General features: G+C 39.8%; 1 protein-coding gene across 1 annotated transcript in view; it reads left to right on the forward strand.

Moving 5' to 3' along the window:
- The window catches only part of LOC124775458 (probable multidrug resistance-associated protein lethal(2)03659), a 263,350-nt gene that overhangs the window by 11,024 nt on the left and 226,689 nt on the right, over window positions 1-25,637 (forward strand). The window contains exon 2 of the mRNA XM_047250291.1: window positions 20,585-20,657. Within this exon, the coding sequence (XP_047106247.1) occupies window positions 20,585-20,657 (73 nt within the window). The remainder of the gene's footprint in view (window positions 1-20,584; window positions 20,658-25,637) is intronic.

Below are 25,637 nucleotides of genomic sequence, written 5' to 3' on the forward strand. Positions count from 1 at the left end.
AGGACGAGTATTATTGTTTAAGGTAAAGAAGCAGCCTTGCGCATATCTAGTAATGTATGTGAATTGTCATTCCAATTTTTTTTAAATGCCACAATAACAATTTTTATAATATAAAGTAATTTTTTTAAGAAAAGCATTCATTTCAATTTAAAGATTTTATCCAATGAATAATTAATTCCTTTCACGAGTCACAAAGCATAGGCCAGCATTGCACGGAGCTGTGCCGAAAATTTTTTAGGTAAGAGCAGATATATTCGCAGTTTTTATTGAGCTAAGAATTTTTGCTTTTTTTATTGAGAATGCAGGGCCGAGGAGTAGCGCTGCTGTCGTCATAAAATTTACCAGGTTACTGAATTTTTTTATTATTTTGGTGTTTAGGAATTTTTCTGTTTCGAACTTAACATTAAATGAGAAAAGAATTTTGTGGGAACATTAAATGTGAATGCATTTCTGCACAGAGATTATAAATGGGAGCCAATTTTGTTCAGAGGTTACAATATTTAAAATTCATTTAATTATTATTTCTGTGGGGAGATTACATTTGGTTTATTTTTAATTAATATTTTTTGTGGGGAGGTTACACTTGGCGACATCCGGCCAGGATCGTATTTCTTTGTGAATCTTCTGAGAAGTAGTCATATATCTACTCTTATTTACTTAAACGTAGTTTGCATCTGGCGCAACGCATTTACTAATTTGTCACTCTTGCTTTCATAGATCATCGGCAATTTGTTGCTCTCTGTTGTAATTGTGTTTGTTGCATTTTTGCATTGTCCTTGTTTCATTTGTGCTTAATTTGGTTTTGTGAAAAATGCTGCGAAAAACTGTTAACAGCACATCGCGATGTGCAATGAGTGAAATAGCCGACTCGAATAATTTGACCGATAATATTTGCGACACTCAGTGTAATGATGACAATCCTCCATTTACAGACAATCAGTGTGTACCGACCGCTAGTAATGATTTTGATGCTAATGATGAACAAATAAATTCAGTTATGTCCTCTGTTAATTTAACGACAATTGATGACGCAGGACGGTCTGTTACAATGAACGCTGCCCAGTTTAACACACCCGATTTGCAAAATTTGAATTGTGAACAGATAAATTTTTCTAATGATAATGAACAATGTACTCAAAGTACGTCAGATTTATTTCATTCCGATTTAATGACCAACAGTGCACATCCGGTTGGCAAACCTTTTCAAGAATTACAGAATGACCAAATGGTTACAGAAAACGTGACAAATGCAGATACACCAACACACAGCACAGAGAATAGAGTTGCTAATTTTGGCTCAGATCAAATTATGGCATTGTTGCTACAAATTAATGAACATAATAAAAAACAAGACAACTTCAAACAACTTAATGAAAATAATGAAAATCTCAAACAACAAATTAATGAAATTAATGAAAAAACAGTTGAATGAGAAATTAGACAACAATTCCAGACAGCTTAGTGAACAGATTACAGCCGTTGCCGCGCAACGTCATGATACTAAAGAACAGTTATGTGACGAAATTGAGGCTTGTACTGGGAACAGTAGTGAAGAAATTAGATCTGTTGCACAAGAATTAGATAATACACATGCAGGCACAACAGAATCACTTAGAGATGAAATTAATGTAGTCTGTGAACAATGTTCAGAAAACGCAACACAGATACGTGACGAGTTTAATTTAAAGTCACCAGAACTTTCGCACACTCTAGATACGGAAGTCGATAAGAAATGTGAACAACAGAACAGCCAAATTGACGAACGTTTTGAAGTGACAGAAATGAAAAATGTTTTAGCCTCTAACACAGCACAGCATACGCTACATTCGAAACATTTGACACACACACACAGCCAGAGTAACTTAGGTAATTTACAGAGACCACGCGACTTAGAATCCGAAGTGCCACAGACAAACAGATTCTCATGCAATCCTGAACCCCAGACATACAGAGACGATAATTTTGATTACAAACATTTTCTATCCGTGAGAAAATTTAAAGTATTTAAAAATGACAGAACACAGATTCACCCCTTGAACTGGATACGTCGATTTATTTTTGTACTTTCACCGCCATGGGCTGTAATGCAGAAACTAGAATTAGCATGGATACAGCAATTTGCTTTTGAATTTTCACCGGCATTGCCTGTAATGCAGAAGCTAAAATTTATTTGTAGTGCGTAATAAACCTCAGGGGATTCATTACACTTTAATGAATATGTGCTGTAGCGTGCACAGGGCCCCGAGCCGTAGTAGTGCTGTTTCATCTTTAGTTTTCTGCACTGCTGCCTTCTCTTCTACTATCCTTTATATCCATCAAAATAGCTCTTCAACTATCGATCTATCTATAATTATGAACGTGTAAAGAAAACCCGATAAGACAAGTTTTACCGAAAATGACAATTTTTTATTAGACACTCCAGAAATGGCAACCACGAGAACTTTAATAACAGACAAAAATTTAATTATCAGTATGTGTAAAATTATCAGCAACAGCGAACGCATTTTGGGTAACAATAGAGGTTTTTCACCGCAATAGCAACAAAACCAACCGGTTAGCATACCTAACCAACAATGTAATGTACAAGGTCAACCAAGCCGTAATGTTTCGCCGCCTACACGTATAGAGTCAGCTCCAACAAATAGTAACGCACAGCAACAAGGAAATCAGTACGTACAGAAAACACACCATTTCGATTCCTATCGCAATGCACCGTATAGAAATGACTATCATGACAGACGTAAAAGTAATGAGCACAATTTTCAGCGTACGTTTAATAACAGTCGGTCTTACCAACAGCAAAATCATCCGCAACAACATATTATCATGAATGAACCAGACGGTAGATATCATCCCGAACGTAATACGTCAGGAAGAAATAACAGAACAGTTCAAATAGAGCATCCTCCCGAAAATAATAGCACGTCAGATAGAATTTGACTAGATATAGTACAGGTTGCATCTTCCAGCAACGCAAGCAATACTTTTGACACGCAGAATCTTGTTCACGAAAATGTTATCACTTTTGACGACATCCGAGACACTCCTTTGCAGGAAAGACCAGTTATCCAAAAAACCATTTCACACCCTGTCATTCAAGTAAAGATTGGATCATCCAAATTTTCAGCAGTAATCGATTCTGGATCTCCTATGTCAGTCATACATGAAGAAACTTTCAACGAATGTAATAAAGAGAATACCTATCCTACGTTACCATTAGGCAAAACTAAAGTAAAAGGAGCAGTATCTAGTAAAGGAGTAGATGTAAAATTACAGACACATTTATCATTTTGTATTGCAGGTCATACATTTTACTCAAATTTTTGAATTGTTCCCTTATTGACGACAGACGTTATTTTAGGTACGAATTTTCTGGTACAACACGGCGCAATTATTGACTTTCAAAACTCCTATTTAATGTTAAAGGATGAAAATGTACAACTGGCTTTAGTATTTCAGCACTCTTTATCTGCAGAAGAACAAACAATTAATCGTACAGAGGTCATTTCCGCATCACGTAACATAGACTGTCATTCCACATTGTTCACAGATACGTACGTACACAACTATAATACTCCAGACGAAGCCGACTATGACGTTGTACAGATGATTTATGATAAAGTTAAACAGAGCAATGCAAATACAGACGACGAACGCACACAACTACGCAAAATTCTTTTACAGCAAGCTCCAGTTTTTGACAACGTTCCTGGTACTATGTCCGGTTTTATGTATGAATTTCAAGTTAAACAGCACGACACATTTAAAGCCAAACATTATCCCATTCCGTATATTCACAGAGAACAAGTTAAGAAAGAATTGCAAGCTATGCTTGACCAAGGAATTATTGAACCGGCAGTTAGTCCGTACATAAACCCGCTCCATATTGTTAAGAAAAAGGATGGTTCACTTCGCCTCGTACTTGATTCGCGTCACATCAATGACGTTATTATTAATGAAACGGATCGCCCACAGACACTAGAACTTCTACAGAAATTTCATGGTACTGCTATTTATTCCACATTAGATTTGAAATCGGGATTTTGGCAAATTCAACTCCATCCGGACTGCAGAAAGTACACGGCTTTTCTTTGTTTTGGTGACTGTTATCAATTTTGTAAATTACCGTTCGGTTTAACTATTTCTTCAGCAGCATTTATTCGCGGTTTGAATACAATACTTCCGACAGAACTTAAAGACAGAATTACAACGTATGTAGACGACATTCTTATTGCAGAAGCTAACTGGTCTGAACACAATCTGATTCTTGAACAACTGTTACGAACTTTTTGTGCACAAGAACTCACAGTTAATCTCAGTAAATCGCACTTTGGTAAAACTTCTATAAAATTTCTTGGACATGTAATTTCAGCAGAGGGCATTGCGCTTTACGTGACATTACTGTTCCTACGACGAAGAAACAACTACGCAGTTTTTTTGGTTTAATTAACTTTTTTCGTAAATTTATTCATTACTCTGCTTTAGACACCCCTAGATTATGTCAATTGACAGGTAAAAACACTATTTGGTCCTGGGATAAGCAAGCACATTCTGAATTTATGAACCTGAAACATGCTTTGTTGAATGCACCACTTTTATCGCACCCAGATCTTACTAGAAAATTTTCCATTGCCACCGACAGTTCTAACACCGCTTTAGGCGTACACATTTTTCAGGAAATTGAAGAAGATGGCACTACAGTAATTAAAAACATAGCCTTTGCGAGTCGCATTCTGTCACCTGCTGAAAGCAATTACTCTGTTACAGAACTTGAAACATTATGTGTTGTATGGGCATTTACGAGATTTCGGCATTTTCTTTATGGAAGACATACGACCGTTTACACAGACCATAGAGCGATACAGTTTTTACTTTCCGCTAAATTTACACACGACAGATTAAGCAGATGGAAACTTTATTTACAAGAATTTAATTTTACAATTGTTCACATTCCCGGTACACAAAATATTGTAGCAGACGCACTATACCGTTCTCTCAGCAACAATCAGCAGGACATCGCATCCAACTTCTGCAAAGCAAATTTCAGCGTCATGTACATTCAACAAGTTGCATTTGAGAATTTCATTTCGTCGTCATTACAAGACATAGCTCAAGAGCAGAGTAAAGACAACGTATGGAAAGAAATTAAACACCTTTGGCAAGATAGGAATAATGTTACCATTAGAAACCATTACACTGTACGCAATGACATTCTGTTTCGGGGCTCTCACCCTGACAGCAACAATCGGCTATTATGCATTCCTGACGAGCTTGTTAACAAATTAATCTGGTATACTCATTTAAGTTACGCACATTACGGAGCCAGAAAATGTTTTCTTATACTGAGACAGAACTGTTATTTTACCAACATGGAGAAACGTATTCGACGAGTTTTAGCGTCATGTAAAATCTGCCAGAAAGCTAAGTCAGATACGACTTCACATATTCCTCCATTACATCCCATTGTACCTGTTAAATTGAGACACATGGCCGCTGTAGACATTTTTGGTCCGATTCCCAGAACTAATAGAGGTTTTTGCTACATCTTTGTCGCTGTTGAACTCACTTCAAAATTTGTTACCTTCACTCCATTACGCAAAGCTACTGCTAAAACTGTTTCGAAAGCATTTGTAAAACATTTTCTATTTCATGTAGGGCATGTGTTGAAAGTAATTTCCGACAATGGGCCACAGTTTCGACCTGCTATATGGAGACGTATGTTACGAGCTAGAAACATTTCTCCGATCTATATATCCAGGTACCATGCTTCTTCGGACCCTTGTGAACGATTAATGAAAGAAATTGCTAAACTGTGCAGAATATACTGCCATAAAAACATATTGATTGGGACACACACACACTCTCATTCCAGGATGTAATTAATTCCATACCAAATGAATCTACTATGCTATCTCCGTCTGTTATACTGAAAAATGTTGAACCACCTAACAAAATTAAAGAATTAGTAACCTTTCCTACATCTCGCCGACTACGAGACCACGAAATAATTGACATTGCGCTGAACAACATCAAACGTGCCGCAGAGCGCCGGAGAAGACAGGAAAAACAGGTTTGTACACGCCGTGACTTTCACATTGGACAGAAGATATTAGTACGCACACACTATTTATCTAATAGAGGAAATAGTAGATGTAGTAAATTTGAGCTTCTATACACAGGTCCATATCGAATTCGCAGCATTCCTCACCCCAATGTAGTACACGTCTTAACTCTGAGAACCAGAAAAACCAAAGGGAAACACCATATCTCCAACATCAAACCCTTTATTGAATGAACATACTTCATGATTTATCACACTGCAATGACATTTCCTGATTTTTTTTATGACCACTTATGCAATTATATTTATGTGACTACTTACTGATGATTATCGTATTTTTTCTTGGCAAGTGCCCGGCAAGGTAAGGTTAGCAGGTCGCTCTTCTTGTCGTTACACATCAGACTGTGCACACTTTCCATTCTTCATGTATGTATGATTGTTTTCCTGTTTTGTTTGTATGCATTATGAAATATTTAAGATGTTACAAACACTAGTTGACTTTGACATTTTGCCTTATGATAGCTCAACATCGTGACTATTTTACATTTTTTTTGCTGCTACATTGTGAAACTCTGTGTACATTTTTGCACCTGAACACTGTCTATGTTTTTTGACATATTATGTTTTCTGTCATGCTATGCTGTATGCTCAATTATATCACTAGAAACCAGCTTTTATTTAATGGGTAGATGATTTAAATGCAAGACATTAATCATTGTTCATCATTTTCAGAAAGAAATAACGTGTAAAAGAAATAAATTAAACAGAAATGGGAATTTCACCTTCGGAATGAACGAAAGAAGATGCAATACCTCGTCACGAAGAGTAAATGGATCAGAATTAACAAGAATTAACAAGCATTAACAAGAATATACTATACACATCGTATGATAGCAGTCTTAACTAATTTTTTCTTTCAGAATACGAGGCGATTGATGCAGGCTGTCAGACAGAACGACACATCTTAGTTTTAGTGATGAAATATGCTAGAAATAAGGAACTCTATACTATGAATAATTGTATAATGAATAATGAAGTGACTTTTTTGCAGATGATAATGAATGATGATGAATAGTGATGAAGAATATGCTACTATGGATGATGAAGTTTTTCTTTTCAGGAGATGATGATAATGGAATTATGGTGATATGGATAATGAAGTTTTTCTTTACAGGTGATGATAATAATGGAGCTATGATGATATGGATAATGAAGTTTTTCTTTGCAGATGAGGATAATGTTGAAGTTTATGTATTTATGCTACGCAGTTATTTAAGTATTTGTTGCAGTTCGTTTTGACAGTATGTCTTATGTCGCATGGTATGATGACTGAGGGTTTTGGAAAGGACAGCTAGAGAACATATATATTTAATACATGTTTCATTACCTGTTAATTCGAAGTTCACTACTTTTCAGCATAATATGCGTTTCTTCTTTCAGCTTAATAATCCATTTTGTATTTTTTTTGCAGGAGAAATTATTCATGAAATTAATGTGCTATAAGCAGTTGGTCATTAAACCTGTGTCTTTCATGAATGTGATCACATATACTCTATTTGTTTCATAACCTTGCTACAGCTGACTCATGACGAATGACATTACCCATCTTCATTTGCAGCAATAAGTCAAAAGCAAATATTGTTATGCCCCAGCAATTAATTATCGATCCCAACGCAATGCATTGCTAGCACAAAAAAAAGGTATTATCAGTCCCAAATAATGATACCAATTTAAAAGAGTTATGAGTAATACCGAATAATTTTTTTTCGACCACAGACTTTGAGTAATAGCTACAGAGTGTTACATTTTAAATATGTTATATGTCACTTGAATGATGAAAAATGTTTTGTAATATTCAACACTTGCTGACCAATGAGTGCCACTGTTTCTTATATTTTAAATTTGTATTATGTCACTTACGCTTGATGCTACACTCTTTAACTTCTGTTTTGAATGATGACTTCTGATGTTTTGTAACCGGTGAATGAATGTCAATGTTCTCTGTAAAAAAAAAAAAAGATTTATGAACATTATTCTGTAATACTTCATACATGGTACAGAAATGTTCAATAACTGGCCGATGAGTGCCACAAATTACTCAAATTAGTTGTTAGACTAGTGTAATTATCCATTGTGACCTAATTACCAGAAATTACTGTCCGTTTGTCCTGTCTATCCTCATGCTCATGGAGCACTATATTTGGTTTTTGCACTAATTCTACGTTGGTGTACCTTACAAAAACGTGGTGTTGAAACGACATGCTGTCCACCACCTTGAGCGATGGAGATGTTATTATGGTCCCACTGTCTGGTGTACCTAATGTACTACCAAAATGATAACATGGAATATTACTACGACATTTCAGTGTCTTGGTTACACTGATTAATACTTCAGGGAAAAGAATTTCAGATTGTCTTACTTGGTGTTGTGCTTCTGTAGAAAAATATGGACTTTCAGTGCAGCTGCGTGCAAACTAATGTGCTACAACCATGATGCAATCCTTCCCTTTCCTATCCTAGTTCTTGTAAAATAGTAAAAAAAAAAAAAAACTACAGTGCGTGTGCACTTTGTCATTTGTTAATATAATTTGTACTCATTGCGTATACTTTTTGTGATTTCCTGGTATTCTGCACTACAGTGCGTGTGCACTTTGTCATTTGTTAATATAATTTGTACTCATTGCGTATACTTTTTGTGATTTCCTGATATTCTGCACTACAGTGCGTGTGCACTTACGTCATTTGTTAACATGATTTGTATTCATTGCGTATACATTTTGTAATTTCCTGATATGTTCTGTACTACAGTGCGTGTGCACTTTTGCCATTTGTTAATATGTTTTGTACTCATTGTGTATACATTTTGTCTTTGCTTGATATGTTCTGTACTCAGTGCATGTGCACTATATTTTATTTCATGTTCTGCTCTTATATATATGTATATATTCTGTGATTGTAAACTTAGTTAAGTAAGAAAAATTTGTTGCTCATGGGAAGTCCAATTGACTCACCAAATTTTTGACCCCCCCTCCCCCCCAGTGGAGGGTTATGTTAGATGTATGCGCTGCCTGCAACCCTAAGTCTCTGACCAGAGAGCAGTATGCAGTTAGTTGTTGCTTGTCGCTAGTCGGCAGTAGTCTGCGTGAGTCGGCAGTAGTCGGTGGTAGTCTGCGCGTGTCTGCGCGTGTTGGCAGTCTGCCCTGGTCGGGACTCTGGAGGATGAGTATTATTGTTTATGGTAAAGAAGCAGCCTTGCGCATATCTAGTAATGTATGTGAATTGTCATTCCAATTTTTTTTAAATGCCACAGTAACAATTTTTATAATATAAAGTATTTTTTTTAAGAAAAGCATTCATTTCAATTTAAAGATTTTATCCAATGAATAATTAATTCCTTTCACGAGTCACAAAGCATAGGCCAGCATTGCACGGAGCTGTGCCGAAATTTTTTTAGGTAAGAGCAGATATATTCGCAGTTTTTATTGAGGTAAGAATTTTTGCTTTTTTTATTGAGAATGCAGGGCCGAGGAGTAGCGCTGCTGTCGTCATAAAATTTACCAGGTTACTGAATTTTTTTATTATTTTGGTGTTTAGGAATTTTTCTGTTTCGAACTTAACATTAAATGAGAAAAGAATTTTGTGGGAACATTAAATGTGAATGCATTTCTGCACAAAGATTATAAATGGAAGCCAATTTTGTTCAGAGGTTACAATATTTAAAATTCATTTAATTATTATTTCTGTGGGGAGATTACATTTGGTTTATTTTTAATTAATATTTTTTGTGGGGAGGTTACAATAGTAAATGTGTGTGTCTACTGAATTCTCTGAGTTTTTCGTTGACTTGTTTCCCGTATTATAGTCTATAATGACACGTACATACGATAATAATACTTCGCGACAGACGAAAAGTGTATGGCGGACCTGGAATCGAACTGCAATGCTCGCTGGTAACCACTTTCATATCCAGGCGCTACTCTCTAAATAGTCTCTACGCTGGAAGCCTATTCAACAGATTCATAGACATCCTCCTCCATATCTTTCTGGACCAACATTCTTGGGAGAAGGAATGTTGCCAAAGTTTGTTATTCAAGTCTTGGTTTGGGTTACAGCTTACATTTTAGTGAAATTTCGTTGCTGCTCCAGAATGTGTAACAGTCTTTGATTCCTTCCTAAACTATTAATTTAAAATGTAAAAGGGAAGATAGAAAATCTTAAATGGTTGTTGAGTGTTGGGTGGCGGGTATCAAATGGGAAAAGATCATTTAATTAGCAACAGTGTGGATATCTGTTGCATGTCAGCTGCAAAGAACGTCCGAGGTGTCCTGCATCATCGAATTCTGTGGAATTTAACGTGGGTGTGGCGGGGCGCGGAACACTCGTTACCGAATAAGGGACGTTGCACAAACCTCCCTCTGAGGTTTTCTAACGGCAGCATTCAAAAGTGAAAGAGGACAGCCTTTGTGCTCTGTCCATTCTGGACTGACTTGTTTATAGCTACTGCACCAGATCAGGACAATTGAATGTGTCGTTCACTATTATTCAAACTGTTAGTGCAGTTAGTTCTACGAGGTGCAAAGACTGCAATGTTGTTGCAAGAATATGATTTCAGATCAGTTATTAATGGTTTACATGAATGTGTGGCCTCTTCTTTCGCAGCTGACATCAGTAATCGTCTCCTTCCCTTTCCCTTTCCCTTTCCTCTACCTTCAATTCCCATTTAATAATAATGGTTTATTTTGCAAAGCGTCTAGGGCACTTCATTTATTTCCTAATAACTTTACATAGTTTTCAGCCTTTGGATGGTATGCTGTGCTACAATTATTTAATGACTATGATTGACGTTTTATGTGTAATTGTGTTGTTACCGAAGACAGCAGTATCTGAATATTTTACTGCAGTGAGATGCTAAATCTCGGACCCCAGCTATGACTTTTATACGGGTAACGTAATTTTTCCAGGAGATTTTTATTTAGGCCCCGTATTGCGGTGGTTCCTCTGAGCAAAGTTATAAAACGCACACACGCGCAGTCGGAACTGTAGCGTTCTTGGTTAAAGGCAATACTAGATAACATTTCAATAAGTGCACTAATCGTTTTAAGGGAGGATGTAACGGAAAATGTAAATATTTATTTAAAAAATATTTACAGCCATATTTATGATTGTACAAATCTAAAATTTTGCATGTGTATAGCAAAAGAGCTGTGTTTTAACAGGAAAATATAATAAAATATGCAGGATTAATAATAAAAAGCCATAAATCAAATTCTAATCATGCAATTAATTTGGAAATTTTATTGTAGTGTCCTGAGTAGGTTATAAGCCCACTGAACTACAGTTATTAATTTACGGTACAAATTGTATCATTAACAGAGTTTTTAATTTTGCACATCCAAAATTAACTTCTCTTTCTACATATAATCATCTAAAAATCTGAATGTGATTGAAGGATCTCGAATTTTTTAGTTCCAGGGAGATAACAATATGTTGCGAACAATTCCTGGAAATTTCATAGGATTAGCGCATACAATTTTTGAGGAAAGGCTTCTAATAACGTAAAAAATGTAAAACAGAGAAAAAATGAGATTCAAAGATTTTCTTCTCATACTTCTACAAGTGATAAGCTTGCCTCAATTTTAAAATCCTCCATACTGATACTCCTCATCCTACAGGTTTCTCTTCTCTCCTCTTTGAATTTCCTTGGCCTGTATCTGCAGGTAAGACACTGATCTGTTAACTTTCTTGACCCTGTTCTCGTCGATGGTGTAAAATGATTTTGTTGTAAACACACTAGGATTGCATCATAGACACCTATTTTGAGTACTTCAAGTCAATAGAATGTCCTTTTCGAGCATCTAATCCAAATTAAATTACTGAGACTTTCATTTGCATGTTGTGTCTTTCGGTCAAGATACTTCCTCAATCAATCAGGGTTTGCAAGAAACCTGAATGTGGGTTTAATTGCATTCACAAGAGGTTCTGGTAATGAGTGTTGATGTGAATACGTCTCATTTCTGTTGCTGAACTTACACCAATCGTCTTTAGGACACAGATTGTTCTTTTTGTTTGGTCGGTGGATAGTTTGTGGAAAAAATTTCCCACGAAGCACACCCCATTGCCTCTAAATTATGTGTGTATTTCCTGGTAGCTCTCCCCCTGCGTTTTCCACCCTCAAGTACTTCACTTTTTTCCTCTTTCAGCAAGCAACGAAGCCTGCCAACCCATTCCAATTTTTCTATTGTATTGTACGGACTTTTATCTGTTATAGCTTTGAACGAAGAGGAGTCCCCATTACCAAGGTATTTAGTATATCTAACACCCCATGAACCATGGACCTTGCCGTTGGTGGGGAGGCTTGCGTGCCTCAGCGATACAGATAGCCGTACCGTAGGTGCAACCACAACGGAGGGGTATCTGTTGAGAGGCCAGACAAACGTGTGGTTCCTGAAGAGGGGCAGCAGTCTTTTCAGTAGTTGCAAGGGCAACAGTCTGGCCTTGCAACAATAACCAAAACGGCCTTGCTGTGCAGGTACTGCGAACGGCTGAAAGCAAGGGGAAACTACAGCCGTAATTTTTCCCGAGGGCATGCAGCTTTACTGTATGATCACATGATGATGGCGTCCTCTTGGGTAAAATATTCCGGAGGTAAAATAGTCCCCCATTCGGATCTCCGGGCGGGGACTACTCAAGAGGATGTCGTTATCAGGAGAAAGAAAACTGGCGTTCTACGGATCGGAGCGTGGAATGTCAGATCCCTTAATCGGGCAGGTAGGTTAAAAAATTTAAAAAGGGAAATCGATAGGTTGAAGTTAGATATAGTGGGAATTAGTGAAGTTCGGTGGCAGGAGGAACAAGACTTCTGGTCAGGTGACTACAGGGTTATAAACACAAAATCAAATAGGGGTAATGCAGGAGTAGGTTTAATAATGAATAGGAAAATAGGAATACGGGTAAGCTACTACAAACAGCATAGTGAACGCATTATTGTGGCCAAGATAGATACGAAGCCCACACCTACTACAGTAGTACAAGTTTATATGCCAACTAGCTCTGCAGATGACGAAGAAATTGAAGAAATGTATGATGAAATAAAAGAAATTATTCAGATTGTGAAGGGAGACGAAAATTTAATAGTCATGTGTGGCTGGAATTCGAGTGTAGGAAAAGGGAGAGAAGGAAACATAGTAGGTGAATATGGATTGGGGCTAAGAAATGAAAGAGGAAGCCGCCTGGTAGAATTTTGCACAGAGCACAACATAATCATAACTAACACTTGGTTTAAGAATCATGAAAGAAGGTTGTATACATGGAAAAACCCTGGAGATACTAAAAGTATCAGATAGATTATATAATGGTAAGACAGAGATTTAGGAACCAGGTTTTAAATTGTAAGACATTTCCAGGGGCAGATGTGGACTCTGACCACAATCTATTGGTTATGACCTGTAGATTAAAACTGAAGAAACTGCAAAAAGGTGGGAATTTAAGGAGATGGGACCTGGATAAACTAAAAGAACCAGAGGTTGTACAGAGATTCAGGGAGAGTATAAGGGAGAAATCGACAGGAATGGGGGAAATAAATACAGTAGAAAAAGAATGGGTAGCTTTGAGGGATGAAGTAGTGAAGGCAGCAGAGGATCAAATAGGTAAAAAGACGAGGGCCAGTAGAAATCCGTGGGTAACAGAAGAAATATTGAATTTAATTGATGAAAGGAGAAAATATAAAAATGCAGTAAGTGAAACAGACAAAAAGGAATACAAACGTCTCAAAAATGAGATCGACAGGAAGTGCAAAATGGCTAAGCAGGGATGGCTAGAGGACAAATGTAAGGATGTAGAGGCCTATCTCACTAGGGGTAAGATAGATACCGCCTACAGGAAAATTAAAGAGGCCTTTGGAGATAAGAGAACGACTTATATGAATATCAAGAGCTTAGATGGAAACCCAGTTCTAAGCAAAGAAGGGAAAGCAGAAAGGTGGAAGGAGTATATAGAAGGCGATGTACTTGAGGACAATATTATGGAAATGGAAGATGATGTAGATGAAGATGAAATGGGAGATATGATACTGCGTGAAGAGTTTGACAGAGCACTGAAAGACCTGAGTCGAAACAAGACCCCCGGAGTAGACAATATTCCATTGGAACTACTGACGGCCGTGGGAGAGCCAGTCCTGACAAAACTCTACCATCTGGTGAGCAAGAAGTATGAAACAGGCGAAATACCCTCAGACTTCAAGAAGAATATAATAATTCCAATCCCAAAGAAAGCAGGTGTTGACAGATGTGAAAATTACCGAACTATCAGTTTAATAAGTCACAGCTGCAAAATACTAACACGAATTCTTTACAGACGAATGGAAAATCTAGTAGAAGCCAAACTCGGGGAAGATCAGTTTGGATTCTGTAGAAATACTGGAACACGTGAGGCAATACTGACCTTACGACTTATCTTAGAAGAAAGATTAAGGAAAGGCAAACCTACGTTTCTAGCATTTGTAGACTTAGAGAAAGCTTTTGACAATGTTGACTGGAATACTCTCTTTCAAATTCTAAAGGTGGCTGGGGTTAAATACAGGGAGCGAAAGGCTATTTACAATTTGTACAGAAACCAGATGGCAGTTATAAGAGTCGAGGGACATGAAAGGGAAGCAGTGGTTGGGAAGGGAGTAAGACACGGTTGTAGCCTCTCCCCGATGTTGTTCAATCTGTATATAGAGCAAGCAATAAAGGAAACAAAAGAAAAATTCGGAGTAGGTATTAAAATTCATCGAGAAGAAATAAAAACTTCGAAGTTCGCCGATGACATTGTAATTCTGTCAGAGACAGCAAACGACTTGGAAGAGCAGTTGAATGGAATGGACAGTGTCTTGAAAGGAGGATATGAGATGAACATCAACAAAAGCAAAACAAGGATAATGGAATGTAGTCTAATTAAGTCGGGTGATGCTGAGGGAATTAGATTAGGAAATGAGGCACTTAAAGTAGTAAAGGAGTTTTGCTATTTGGGGAGCAAAATAACTGATGATGGTCGAAGTAGAGAGGATATAAAATGTAGGCTGGCAATGGCAAGGAAAGCGTTTCTGAAGAAGAGAAATTTGTTAACATCCAGTATTGGGAGTGTAGCCATGTATGGAAGTGAAACATGGACGATAAATAGTTTGGACAAGAAGAGAATAGAAGCTTTGGAAATGTGGTGCTACAGAAGATTGCTGCAGATTAGATGGGTAGATCACATAACTAATGAGGAAGTATTGAACAGGATTGGGGAGAAGAGAAGTTTGTGGCACAACTTGACCAGAAGGAGGGATCGGTTGGTAGGACATGTTCTGAGGCATCAAGGGATCACCAATTTAGTATTGGAGGGCAGCGTGGAGGGTAAAAATCGTAGAGGGAGACCAAGAGATGAATACACTAAGCAGATTCAGAAGGATGTGGGTTGCAGTAGGTACTGGGAGATGAAAAAGCTTGCACAAGATAGAGTAGCATGGAGAGCTGCATCAAACCAGTCTCAGGACTGAAGACCACAACAACAACAACAACAACACCATACTGGTCTTCAGATCTGGAGAACATCCGTATAACTGCAGCAGCGTCCATGCCCCCACTTGAGCCACTATAATTTTTAGAGCATGCTACTGCATGATTTTGTTTCCACAGTTTATCACTGTATTGATTGTTGGACATTTTCCTTGTTGCACACTGGTGGCTGTATTTAGACATAGTTTCAACATCTAAAACTTTAACTGAGTAACTCCATACAGAGATGTGTGACCCCTTTTCATCAAGGTCCCATCTACAGACACCGAGCGAGGTGGCGCAGTGGTTAGCACACTGGACTTGCATTCGGGAGGACGACAGTTCAATTCCGCGTCCTGCCATCCTGATTTAGGTTTTCCGTAATTTCCCTAAATCTCTCCAGGCAAACACCGGGATGATTCCTTTGAAATATCACGGCCGACATTCCTAATCCGATGAGACCGATGACCTCGCTGTTTGGTCCCTTCCCCCAAACAACGTTACCCATCTACAGACACACACAGATCAGTAACACTTGTAGGAGAATCACTGTCATGAATATCTACCCCAGGATCTATTTCTTTTTGGCTTATTTCCAACAATTTCTCCACAGCTTTCTTTATAGAAACTTTGGCAGTATCGCATACAGTATCAGACATTTCGTTATTCTTCCAAACCTTGCACAACGTGGAGGCATGTTCAGAAAACCACACAATAAATTACCTCCTTTCCAGCCCTGTCCTAGGCATCTCAGAGCATATCATAACCTAAAATTGCCTTCCTAGGTACCGGTGTCAGTTTTTTTTTTTTTTTTTGAGGAGGAAAATAAAAATCCGTAGCCACACGAATTACAAATTAATTTAAAATCACAAGCTATTCCCACTCTTCTTTCTTTAACAACAATCATGCGTTCTGTATTTTTACAGCTACCACACGAACATGAAAACTTTGCAGCCTGGCAGAGAAGCTCTAAATCAGTAAGTGTGAATCCAGTGTAATCCATATCAACATCATTTACGCACCTGTACAATTCTCCTGCCCCACGATCCGATGCTGAAACTGAGAGCTTATGTTCTTCATTTAGAGCTGCTGCTTCTTTTTTGTTGATCAACCGATTTCCATGAACCCTCCGTTTCCTAAACACCCATTATGCATAAATCTTGACTTCCACCTAAAGGTTTGCGAATTCAACCTTCTACCTACTAATAAATGTTAGTATTGTCAAAAGGTAAATAAACTACATGCAAGAAAGTTTTCAGGCAAAGGTATAGATGTCAGCCAGAGATATTGAAAGAAAATAGCCTTCACACTGACAAAAATCCCGTTGAAGCAAGCAGCTTCCTAAACTTCGGGGAAGGTGGGAGTAGCCACCACTGCAGATTTAATGATTTTAACAATTTAAAGACATTTCTAAAGCTTCTATCACGATAAAATTCACATACAAGGTACATACCGACCTACACAAAAATAAACGTTTATGGAGGGTTCCCAGGGACTTACGGATTATAGATTTTAATAAACGAAGTCATCTATGAAATGGGATTCAATATCTGCATTTTTATTATTCCTAGCTTACCAAGGTAAAAGTACATATTACAGCGCACTTGATTGTTCACTGGCTCTTGTAGCGGCTCCTCCTAGAAAAGCGTTTCCACTGTACTGCGTATTGCTCATTTGAAACAATACGAAGGAATGAAAGGGAGCATGAAATTCAGCGACACGTCGACGTAGAAGTCATCAGAGATGGAGCACTGATTTGAACTAGGGAGAAATTTGATTTGTTTGATTTGGAGATACCACCAGTGAACCGCGATAGTAGTACTGATAACTTTTATTAGAATGACCGAACGGAGTTTTGGAAGTTATTTCTGTAGAACGCGAGTGCATCGAATGAGTGATTGTACCACTTCTCGTAGTCCAGCACAAGAAATTTCTCCCGTGAATATTTTTTATGTTAAGCAGAAGCTTCGTCACAACGTACAACTTTTGTAGAAATAAATACCTTCACCTGGTATTTTTAAAAGCGTTATTTAGGATACTAATTTCAACGCTTCAGACGCCAACACATCGAACGTCCACGTATGGAGAGCACACTGTTCGGAAAGACATCTACGGAACCCGTACTGCAGTGGTTGCTGTATTATGCACATATACGACTGCAATACTGCGTATTTCTGCAACAGTTCGGTCGGCCACTGTTCCTCTGTCCATACTTTTGTGATGGGTTGGCGGTGCGGAACTGCGAAACATGCAGGAAGAGAGTGAATGAGGTTTGGTGGAGCCGTGCCGTTTTCAGTGCCGTGGCCGGCCTCGGTAGGGTTCTCGTTGAGGATCCGTGTCGCGGACTGCCCGATCGAGGGGTCCCACACGTTCTCGACTGGACTTAAATCAGGGGAGTTCGGTGACCGGGGAGGTACGGTAAACTCATCCCGGAGCTCTTCGAGCCACGCACGTATACTGCGAGTACTGTGACACGTTGCGTGTCCTGCTGGTAGATGCCATAGTGACGAAGGAAAACAAACTGCATATAGGGATAGACATGGTCCCCAAAGACAGATGCATACTTGTGTTGATAAATTACGCTTTTCAGAACGAGGAGGTCACCCACGGAATTCCACGAGAACATTCAGCAGACCGTACCGGTCCCTCGTCCGGTTTGGACCCTTTCGACGCGTGTTGCGGGGTGTTTGCTTTCAGACATTTCACGCCGTACACACCAATGGTCATCTGTCTGGTGGAGCACAAAACGTGTTTCGTCTGGAAAGGCCGCCTGTTAGTCAATGGATATCCAGCTGCAGTAGTGGGGTACAGCAGTCAGCATGGGTGCACGAACCAGGCGCTTGATGCTGAGGCCAACACGCAGCAACATTTGCTGAACGATCGTTGAGGAGGCACTGTTGGTAGCCCCTTGGTTCATATGGGCGGTCAGTTGCTCAACAGCTGCAAGTCTGCTCTCCCGCATACATCTCCGCAGCTGTCGTTCCCCCCTGTCATTCATATAGCCCGTGAGGCATCACCGTTGCCTCGGCGCCGGTTTCTGATACCGCCATTTTGATGTGCACGGTGTACTTTAACCACGGCGGCACGCAAACAGATTACAAACTTAGTTGTTTAGGAAATGGTTCCACCCACGTGTCGGAAGCCACGATCACGCACTTTTGGATGTCAGGTAAATCGCTTCATTTCCGCAATTTGTGTTTTTTAATTGGCTTTCGGGCCGCGCGTTTCAGCGATTCAGAACTTTCATTAGGGCCAGGCCGTACCCTGGCACGAAGTTCCTTATGTTTAGACTTATTATGTAACGCTATTTAGGTGATTTTCGTGTCAGTTATGAAAGTCTGAAGATAAGGACAACACAACACCCAGACTTCATTTTCGCATAACGACACGTATCATACACCCTCCACTGCTAGTGTTGCCACCTGCCGCCTGTGGGCGGTAATTGTACGTTGACGTCGAACATAGCCGGTGGTCATATTAATGTGACGGGATCCATGTAGAGTACTTCGGCATCTATGTCTCTTACTTAACATTCCTGCATGTCACACAGTACTTTAGACACGGGTAGATTTCATTCTTTTTTAATGCGACGAATACTTTTCTCACTTCTTATTTGTAACAGGAGGTAGGATCAGTATTTGGTTTTTTAGCAAATAATGGCTACTAGATTATCTCGCAAAACATTCCACAACAGTTTCTACAGAAGCCCCCAGTGTGTTGCAAGATTGTGCAAAACTGTGAGGGCAAGGCGTCGAGACCTCACCCGCCTGAATACGGGATCGTCAACAGCGGAGTCCGGCAGACAGATAACGGTCAACTCCAAGCAGAGCTTCAGCACGCGCGTGGAGCGTTGATAAGAGCGAACGCCTTGAAAGCGATCCGTGCTGCCTGTCCGCGCAGCCAGTGCACGGAAGGAGTCACCTCCGCCGCCACCGCTGTGACCCACCGTACAGCACTCAGCCAGCTCTGACCACAGTGGCCGGCAGCGGTGTGCGAGCACCAGATGGACGGCAAGATCTACAAGTCCAATCCCAACCCAAAGGCTACGGCGAACCCCATCTCCAGACTCTTCGTGTGGTGAGCACTCACCATGTTTTCTGTGCTCCTATGGTTAAAAATGTATTTTTCTCCTATTTTTGCTTCCTAACATACAAGTGGTCCTTCAGTAATGCTTTTCATATGTGACTCCAACAAATCCATGAATTAGATTTCAAAGACCACTTGCTGAGACACGGCGGCCTGGAAAAGCTACTTATTATGTTACAATTAATGTTCCAACTTTTTAGCGTCTAAGTGCGGCTTACCAACAAAAAAACTGAATTTTGCAGACTCTTCTGCAAATACGCTGTTAATATTTACAGCCATTTATCCTAAATCACTAGAACAGTTGTGTTATTATTGTAGATAAGTGTATCCGACCTTACGTTTTATTTTAAAACAGACTGTAACTGTTCAGCATCTTGGGTGGTTTACAAGGAAATAGTTATTGTAATTGTATTAGACTTGGTTTCGCAACACCGTTGAATTTTTTGAACAACATTTTCGCTATTGACTTTGTCTTAATCTTGCCTTTAAAACAGTATCAGGTGTGTTGGCTAGAGCTGCAACTAAACTGTTTAAAGAACTTTATAAACGTAACTGCTTACAGCAGTCAGATATTTGAAGTAAAAAATCTTGAGCTTTCAGCTGTACATTTGCAACTTTGTTTCTCAGTCTGCTTCACTTATTAGAAGCATCATTTTTGGAGGAAGAGCTGTGCAGTGAAAATCAAAACGACGTTGACATCAAGCAGGATACAATCATACGTTCTACATAACTATATGTCACGATGAAGTGCATACAAACAATAAAACTGACTTCAGTGCGATTCGTACAGGTAGGACTATGTATGAACCGCATTGAAGTCATGCATTTTTGTATGCATTTCATCGTTACATTTATTTATATGGAACATGTGATCGTATCCAATTTCATGTTAAAGTCGTTTCCATTTTTCACTGCACAGCTCTTCCTCCATTGACTTGCTTCTAATTGGTGGTGGTGGTGGTGGTGGTGGTGGTGGTGGTTGTTGTTGTTTGGTTAGTGGGGCGCTCAACTGCCCAGTCATCAGCGCCTGTACAAAGTCCCAATTTTTTCACATTCCACTTTTTAACAGAGTCCAATCTAGCCACTGTCACGAATGATAATGATGAAATGATGAGGACAACACAAACACCCAGTCCCCGAGAAGAGAAAATCCCCAACCTGGCCGGGAATCGAATCCGGGACCCCGTGATCCAGAGGCAGCAATGTTAGCCACTAGATCACGAGCTGTGGACTTCTAGTAAGTGAAGCCGGTTCAGAAATAGAGTTGGACGTGTACAGCTGAAAGATCAAGATGCTTTATTCCACATTAAACCGTTTCAGATAAGCTTAAAGCCGAGATTGCAATTGTGAGATTTAAGATGCGTATGTCATATGCAGGCAATGACGGAACTGTCGTCGTTAAAAAAAAAGATATAGTAGTTCGTTGCTTATCTGGAAGTAGCTTTTGTGATGGTAATTACACGCAGAATTGTATTTATTGTTAATATTTTGTGCGCAGTCTGCTTCAGTGTTGTGTTCAGGTTCATCTGGATACCAGGTAATCATGTGGAGGCCGAGTAGTCATCATTATACGTCTCATCTCGGGGCATGAGTGTGGTTCAATGTAACAGCGAAATGGATTGCATATAAAATAAGACTACAAATACATGAATCCCTGCTCCATACAGATACAGTAACAACTGTCGTTCCATGACCTATCGGAAGAGAGATAGGTGTATAATAGTCTAATGGGAAGCCCTTCGCGCGTACAATGCTGTTGTGTGCAGGACGGCTTAAGCTCCAGATGGCTAGTGAAACGAAGAATATCTCAGAGGATCAACACTTGGTGCAGAGACTGGCAATTCGCCGTGAACCTAGATGAATGCAACAGACTGTCGGATACATACTGCATGGAAGCTGTTACTACATCATTATGTTGTAGGGATGATACCTTTATCTGTGTTAATTATACACTGAACATAAGCAGCCGAATACATCCATTACTGCTATAATAGATTACACTGTAGGTAGAAACCACTTTAAATAGTAACAATTGTAGAATATCCGGCAGGAAGTGTCTGGGCCAATCGAAAATAGTGTGAAACAAATATAGCTGTGGCAAGCTATTTTAAATGCTATTTAATTTCTCTAATGCAGCCGTATTGGATACAGCAGAATTCTCACAATGTTATAGAACAAGCGGAACGCTGTGTAAACATGAATATTCGCAAGTCCTTATGTTTTGCTTTACGCTTATTATGCAGTACTTTCTGCTTCTATAGAGGTGGGCTAAAACGGACATTGTCAACGAACTTCATTTCCTGCTGGGTCAGTACCTTCACATGCTTCCTGCTTTGATATCTGAATACTAACTACTTGCAAAACGCAGGTGTCTGGGAGCATATGATTACAAAAAAATGGCTTTGAGCACTATGGGACTCAACTGCTGAGGTCATTAGTCCCCTAGAACTTAAAACTACTTAAACCTAACTAACCTAAGGACATCACACACATCCATGCCCGAGGCAGGATTCGAACCTGCGACCGTAGCGGTCTCGCGGTTCCAGACTGCAGCGCCAGAACCGCGCGGCCACTTCGGCCGGCCATATGATTACAAAAGAGTAGAATGATATGTCTGTGTTCTTGGATGTACAGCCGAGAACTTCAAACGCAAAATGAGACTGACTTTTAGACATTCTCGAGTGATACGGCATACCAAGCAGAGTATAAGGTTGTAATCTTTGGTTGTTTCTGTAGACGTAAGAACTTATTCCACCCGATGTTTCCATTAAACGGAAATCTTGTGTCTCAGGTGGATGCGGGATCTGGTATGGGAAGGAAACCTGACAGAAGACGATCTGTTCGACAGGCTCGACCAGGACGCAACGGATAAACTGGGAGACAGACTGCAGAAGTAGTTTTAGCTACTACGCACGTACCTGTGGTCACTTAATGATAAACACCATTCGTATTTTAATCGGCCTTTATTGATTATTAATCTTGTTTTAGAGCTTGGGGTGAAGAACGTGCCGCAGCGAAGCAGAAGGACATCAAACCCAGTTTAGCGAAAGCTATTTTCAGAACTTTCTGGTTGCGCTACTTGATCTACGGCGTGGCTGATCTTTTCGATCAACTAATCTTCAGGTAAGCCGACCAGTCGTGATTGTTGATATGCCAATGACGTCGCCTCGTACGGGAAACTGCTTATGCACTGATGTTCAATATGATTTTTTAGCCCAAATGGACCAATTTCAGCAAAGAAAGTTGCATAACTTTAGAGAGAAATTTAAAAGAAAGTTACCTTTCATGCAGTTAGCCGCATAAGGGGTGGTCTCTTTTTCAGTTTCCATTAATGGAAATGATGTGTTAATTCACTGCAAAGGCCTGTTAATAATTCTTACATGGTATCATCTCAGCAGATAGAATTCTGCTATATGCCAATCAACAGTCAAAAACATAAAGTGATCATATAGTAGAGTCGGTCAGTTCGTGCACCAGCCTCGCTTGTTGCTCATGAGCATAACAACTGCTCTGGAATGAGGCAGCGGGTAACTCGTGGCTCAAGTACAAGCGCTCACGAGCGAGGCGACTCGGTCATACTCGCAGCTAAAGGGAAATAGGCCAAGTTTGGCAGTCGGAGACCTGCGATGAAAACAGCACGTTCGGTGTGTACACATTTGACGAATTCATCATTTCATCTTCGTAATACACATATAAAAAAAGTTTTGCATCACCTCGGCTCCGAGAGCTCCGGAACCTGTGCACAAAATTGGAATAGAGGTCAACATAAACATCATTTCCGCCCTTTTTATTGCTCATGAAAACCACACATTGCATGTTGTACCACCATACAGCGAGACCTTCAGAGGTGGTGGTCCAGATCGCTGTACACACCGGTACCTCTGATACCCAGCATAACGTCCTATTGCGTTGATGCATGCCTGTATTCATCGTGGCATACTATCCACAAATTCATCAGGGCACTGTTGGTCCAGATTGTTCCACTCGTCAACGGCGATTCGGCGTAGATCCCTCAGAGTGATAGGTGGGTCACGTCGTCCATAAACAGCCCTTTCCAATCTCTCCCAGGCATGTTCGATTGGGTTCATGTCAGGAGAACATGCTGACCACTCTAGTCGATCGATGTCGTTATCCTGAAGGAAGTCATTTACAAGATGGGCACGATGCGGGCGCGAATTGTCATCCATGAAGATGAATGCCTCGCCAATAGGCTGCCGATAAGGTTGCACTATCGGTCGGAGGATGGCATTCACGTATCGTACAGCCGTTACGGCGCTTTCCATGAGCACCAGTGGAGTACATCGGCCATAATGCCACCCCAAAACATCAGGGAACTTCCACAATGTTGCACTCGCTGGACAATGTGTCTAAGGCGTTTAGCCTGATCGGGTTGCCTCCAAACACGTCTCCGACGATTGTCTAGTTGAAGGCATATGCGACACTCATCGGTGAAAAGAACTTTATGCCAACTCTGAGCGGTTCGTTCGGCATTTTGTTGGGCCCATCTGTACCGCGTTGCATGGTGTTGTGGTTGCAAAGATGGACCTCACCATGGACGTCAGGAGTGAAGTTGCGCATCATGTAACCTATTGCACACAGTTTGAGTCGTAACACGACGTCCTGTGGCTGCACAAAAAGCATTATTCAACATGGTGGCGTTGCTGTCAGGCTTCCTCCTAGCCATAAGCAGTAGGTAGCGGTCATCCACTGCATTAGTAGTCCTTAGGCGGCCCGATCGAGGCATGTCATCAACAGTTCCTGTCTCTCTGTACCTCCTCCATGTCAGAACATCACCACTTTGGTTCACTGCGAGACGCCTAGACACTTCGCTTGTTGAGAGCTCTTTCTGGCACAAAGTAACAATGCGGACGGGATCGAACAGCGGTATTGATCATCTAGGCATGGTTGAACTACAGATAACACGAGCGGTGTACCTCCTTCCTGTTTGAGCGACCGTAACTGATCGGCTGTCGGACCCTCTCCGTCTAATAGGCGCTGCTCATGCATGGTTGTTTACTTCTTTGGGCGGGTTTAGTGACATCTCTAAACAGTCAAGGGACTGTGTCTGTGATACGGTATCCACAGTCAACGTCTGTCTTCACGAGTTCTGGGAACTGGGGTGATGCAAAACTATTTTTGATGTGTTTATGTTGAACTTAGAATTTTCATGTTGTCTTGTCCAGAAACATCTCAAAAGCAGGAAATAATGATCACACGATTTGCTCTATGAGAATGTGCCAGAAAAGAAACTTTCCTTTACCATACTCAAACTATATTTTTTAAGCCATTTCATGTCTGTTTAATGGAAGAAATGACATTTTTTATACTTAAACGAAAAATAAGATTAAAACTGCCGGAGTAATGAATGATCAATTGGAATCAGTTAATGAAATAGAGCTTGAAGATAACGTAACACAGTAAATGACGTCTGTGTATCTGGAATTAAAGTATCTATTGTTAACACAAAACTTCTGAATACAAACCTTTATATTACATTTATATCATACAAGTGAAGGCCATTAACGCCAGATTTTTTGTGTTCCATCTTGTACGAAGTGATTGTCTTCATAAAATAGTTTTCTTGTCCTTCTTATTGTTATGAGTTAACAAAATGTAATGGACACGTTCTGGATCGATGCTGCAGCACTTCTCGAATACAATTAAGCCTGTCCTGCTATAATTTCTTTCGTTTCCGGTTCTAATAGAGCGAAAGCAGAGGATTTCTTTCGTCGCTTTAAAGAGTTTGGGGAAGGCAAAGGCATTGTCCGTGCACCACAACAAACCGTTCTTGATGTCTTTTCCCTGGGGCGCCCATGTTCAAATATTTCGCATGTTCATCTTTGCGTTTAGAAGCTGATGAACACCAGTTTCGAAACTTCTTTACAGGAGAAGGAATGGGATTTTCTTACTCTTCTTTTAAGATTATACTGTTTATCTTCTGACGAAAAATTTGATAAATATTTTCCTTCTTC

The sequence above is a fragment of the Schistocerca piceifrons genome, chromosome 2, assembly GCF_021461385.2.
Source record: "Schistocerca piceifrons isolate TAMUIC-IGC-003096 chromosome 2, iqSchPice1.1, whole genome shotgun sequence".
Classification (NCBI taxonomy): domain Eukaryota; kingdom Metazoa; phylum Arthropoda; class Insecta; order Orthoptera; family Acrididae; genus Schistocerca; species Schistocerca piceifrons.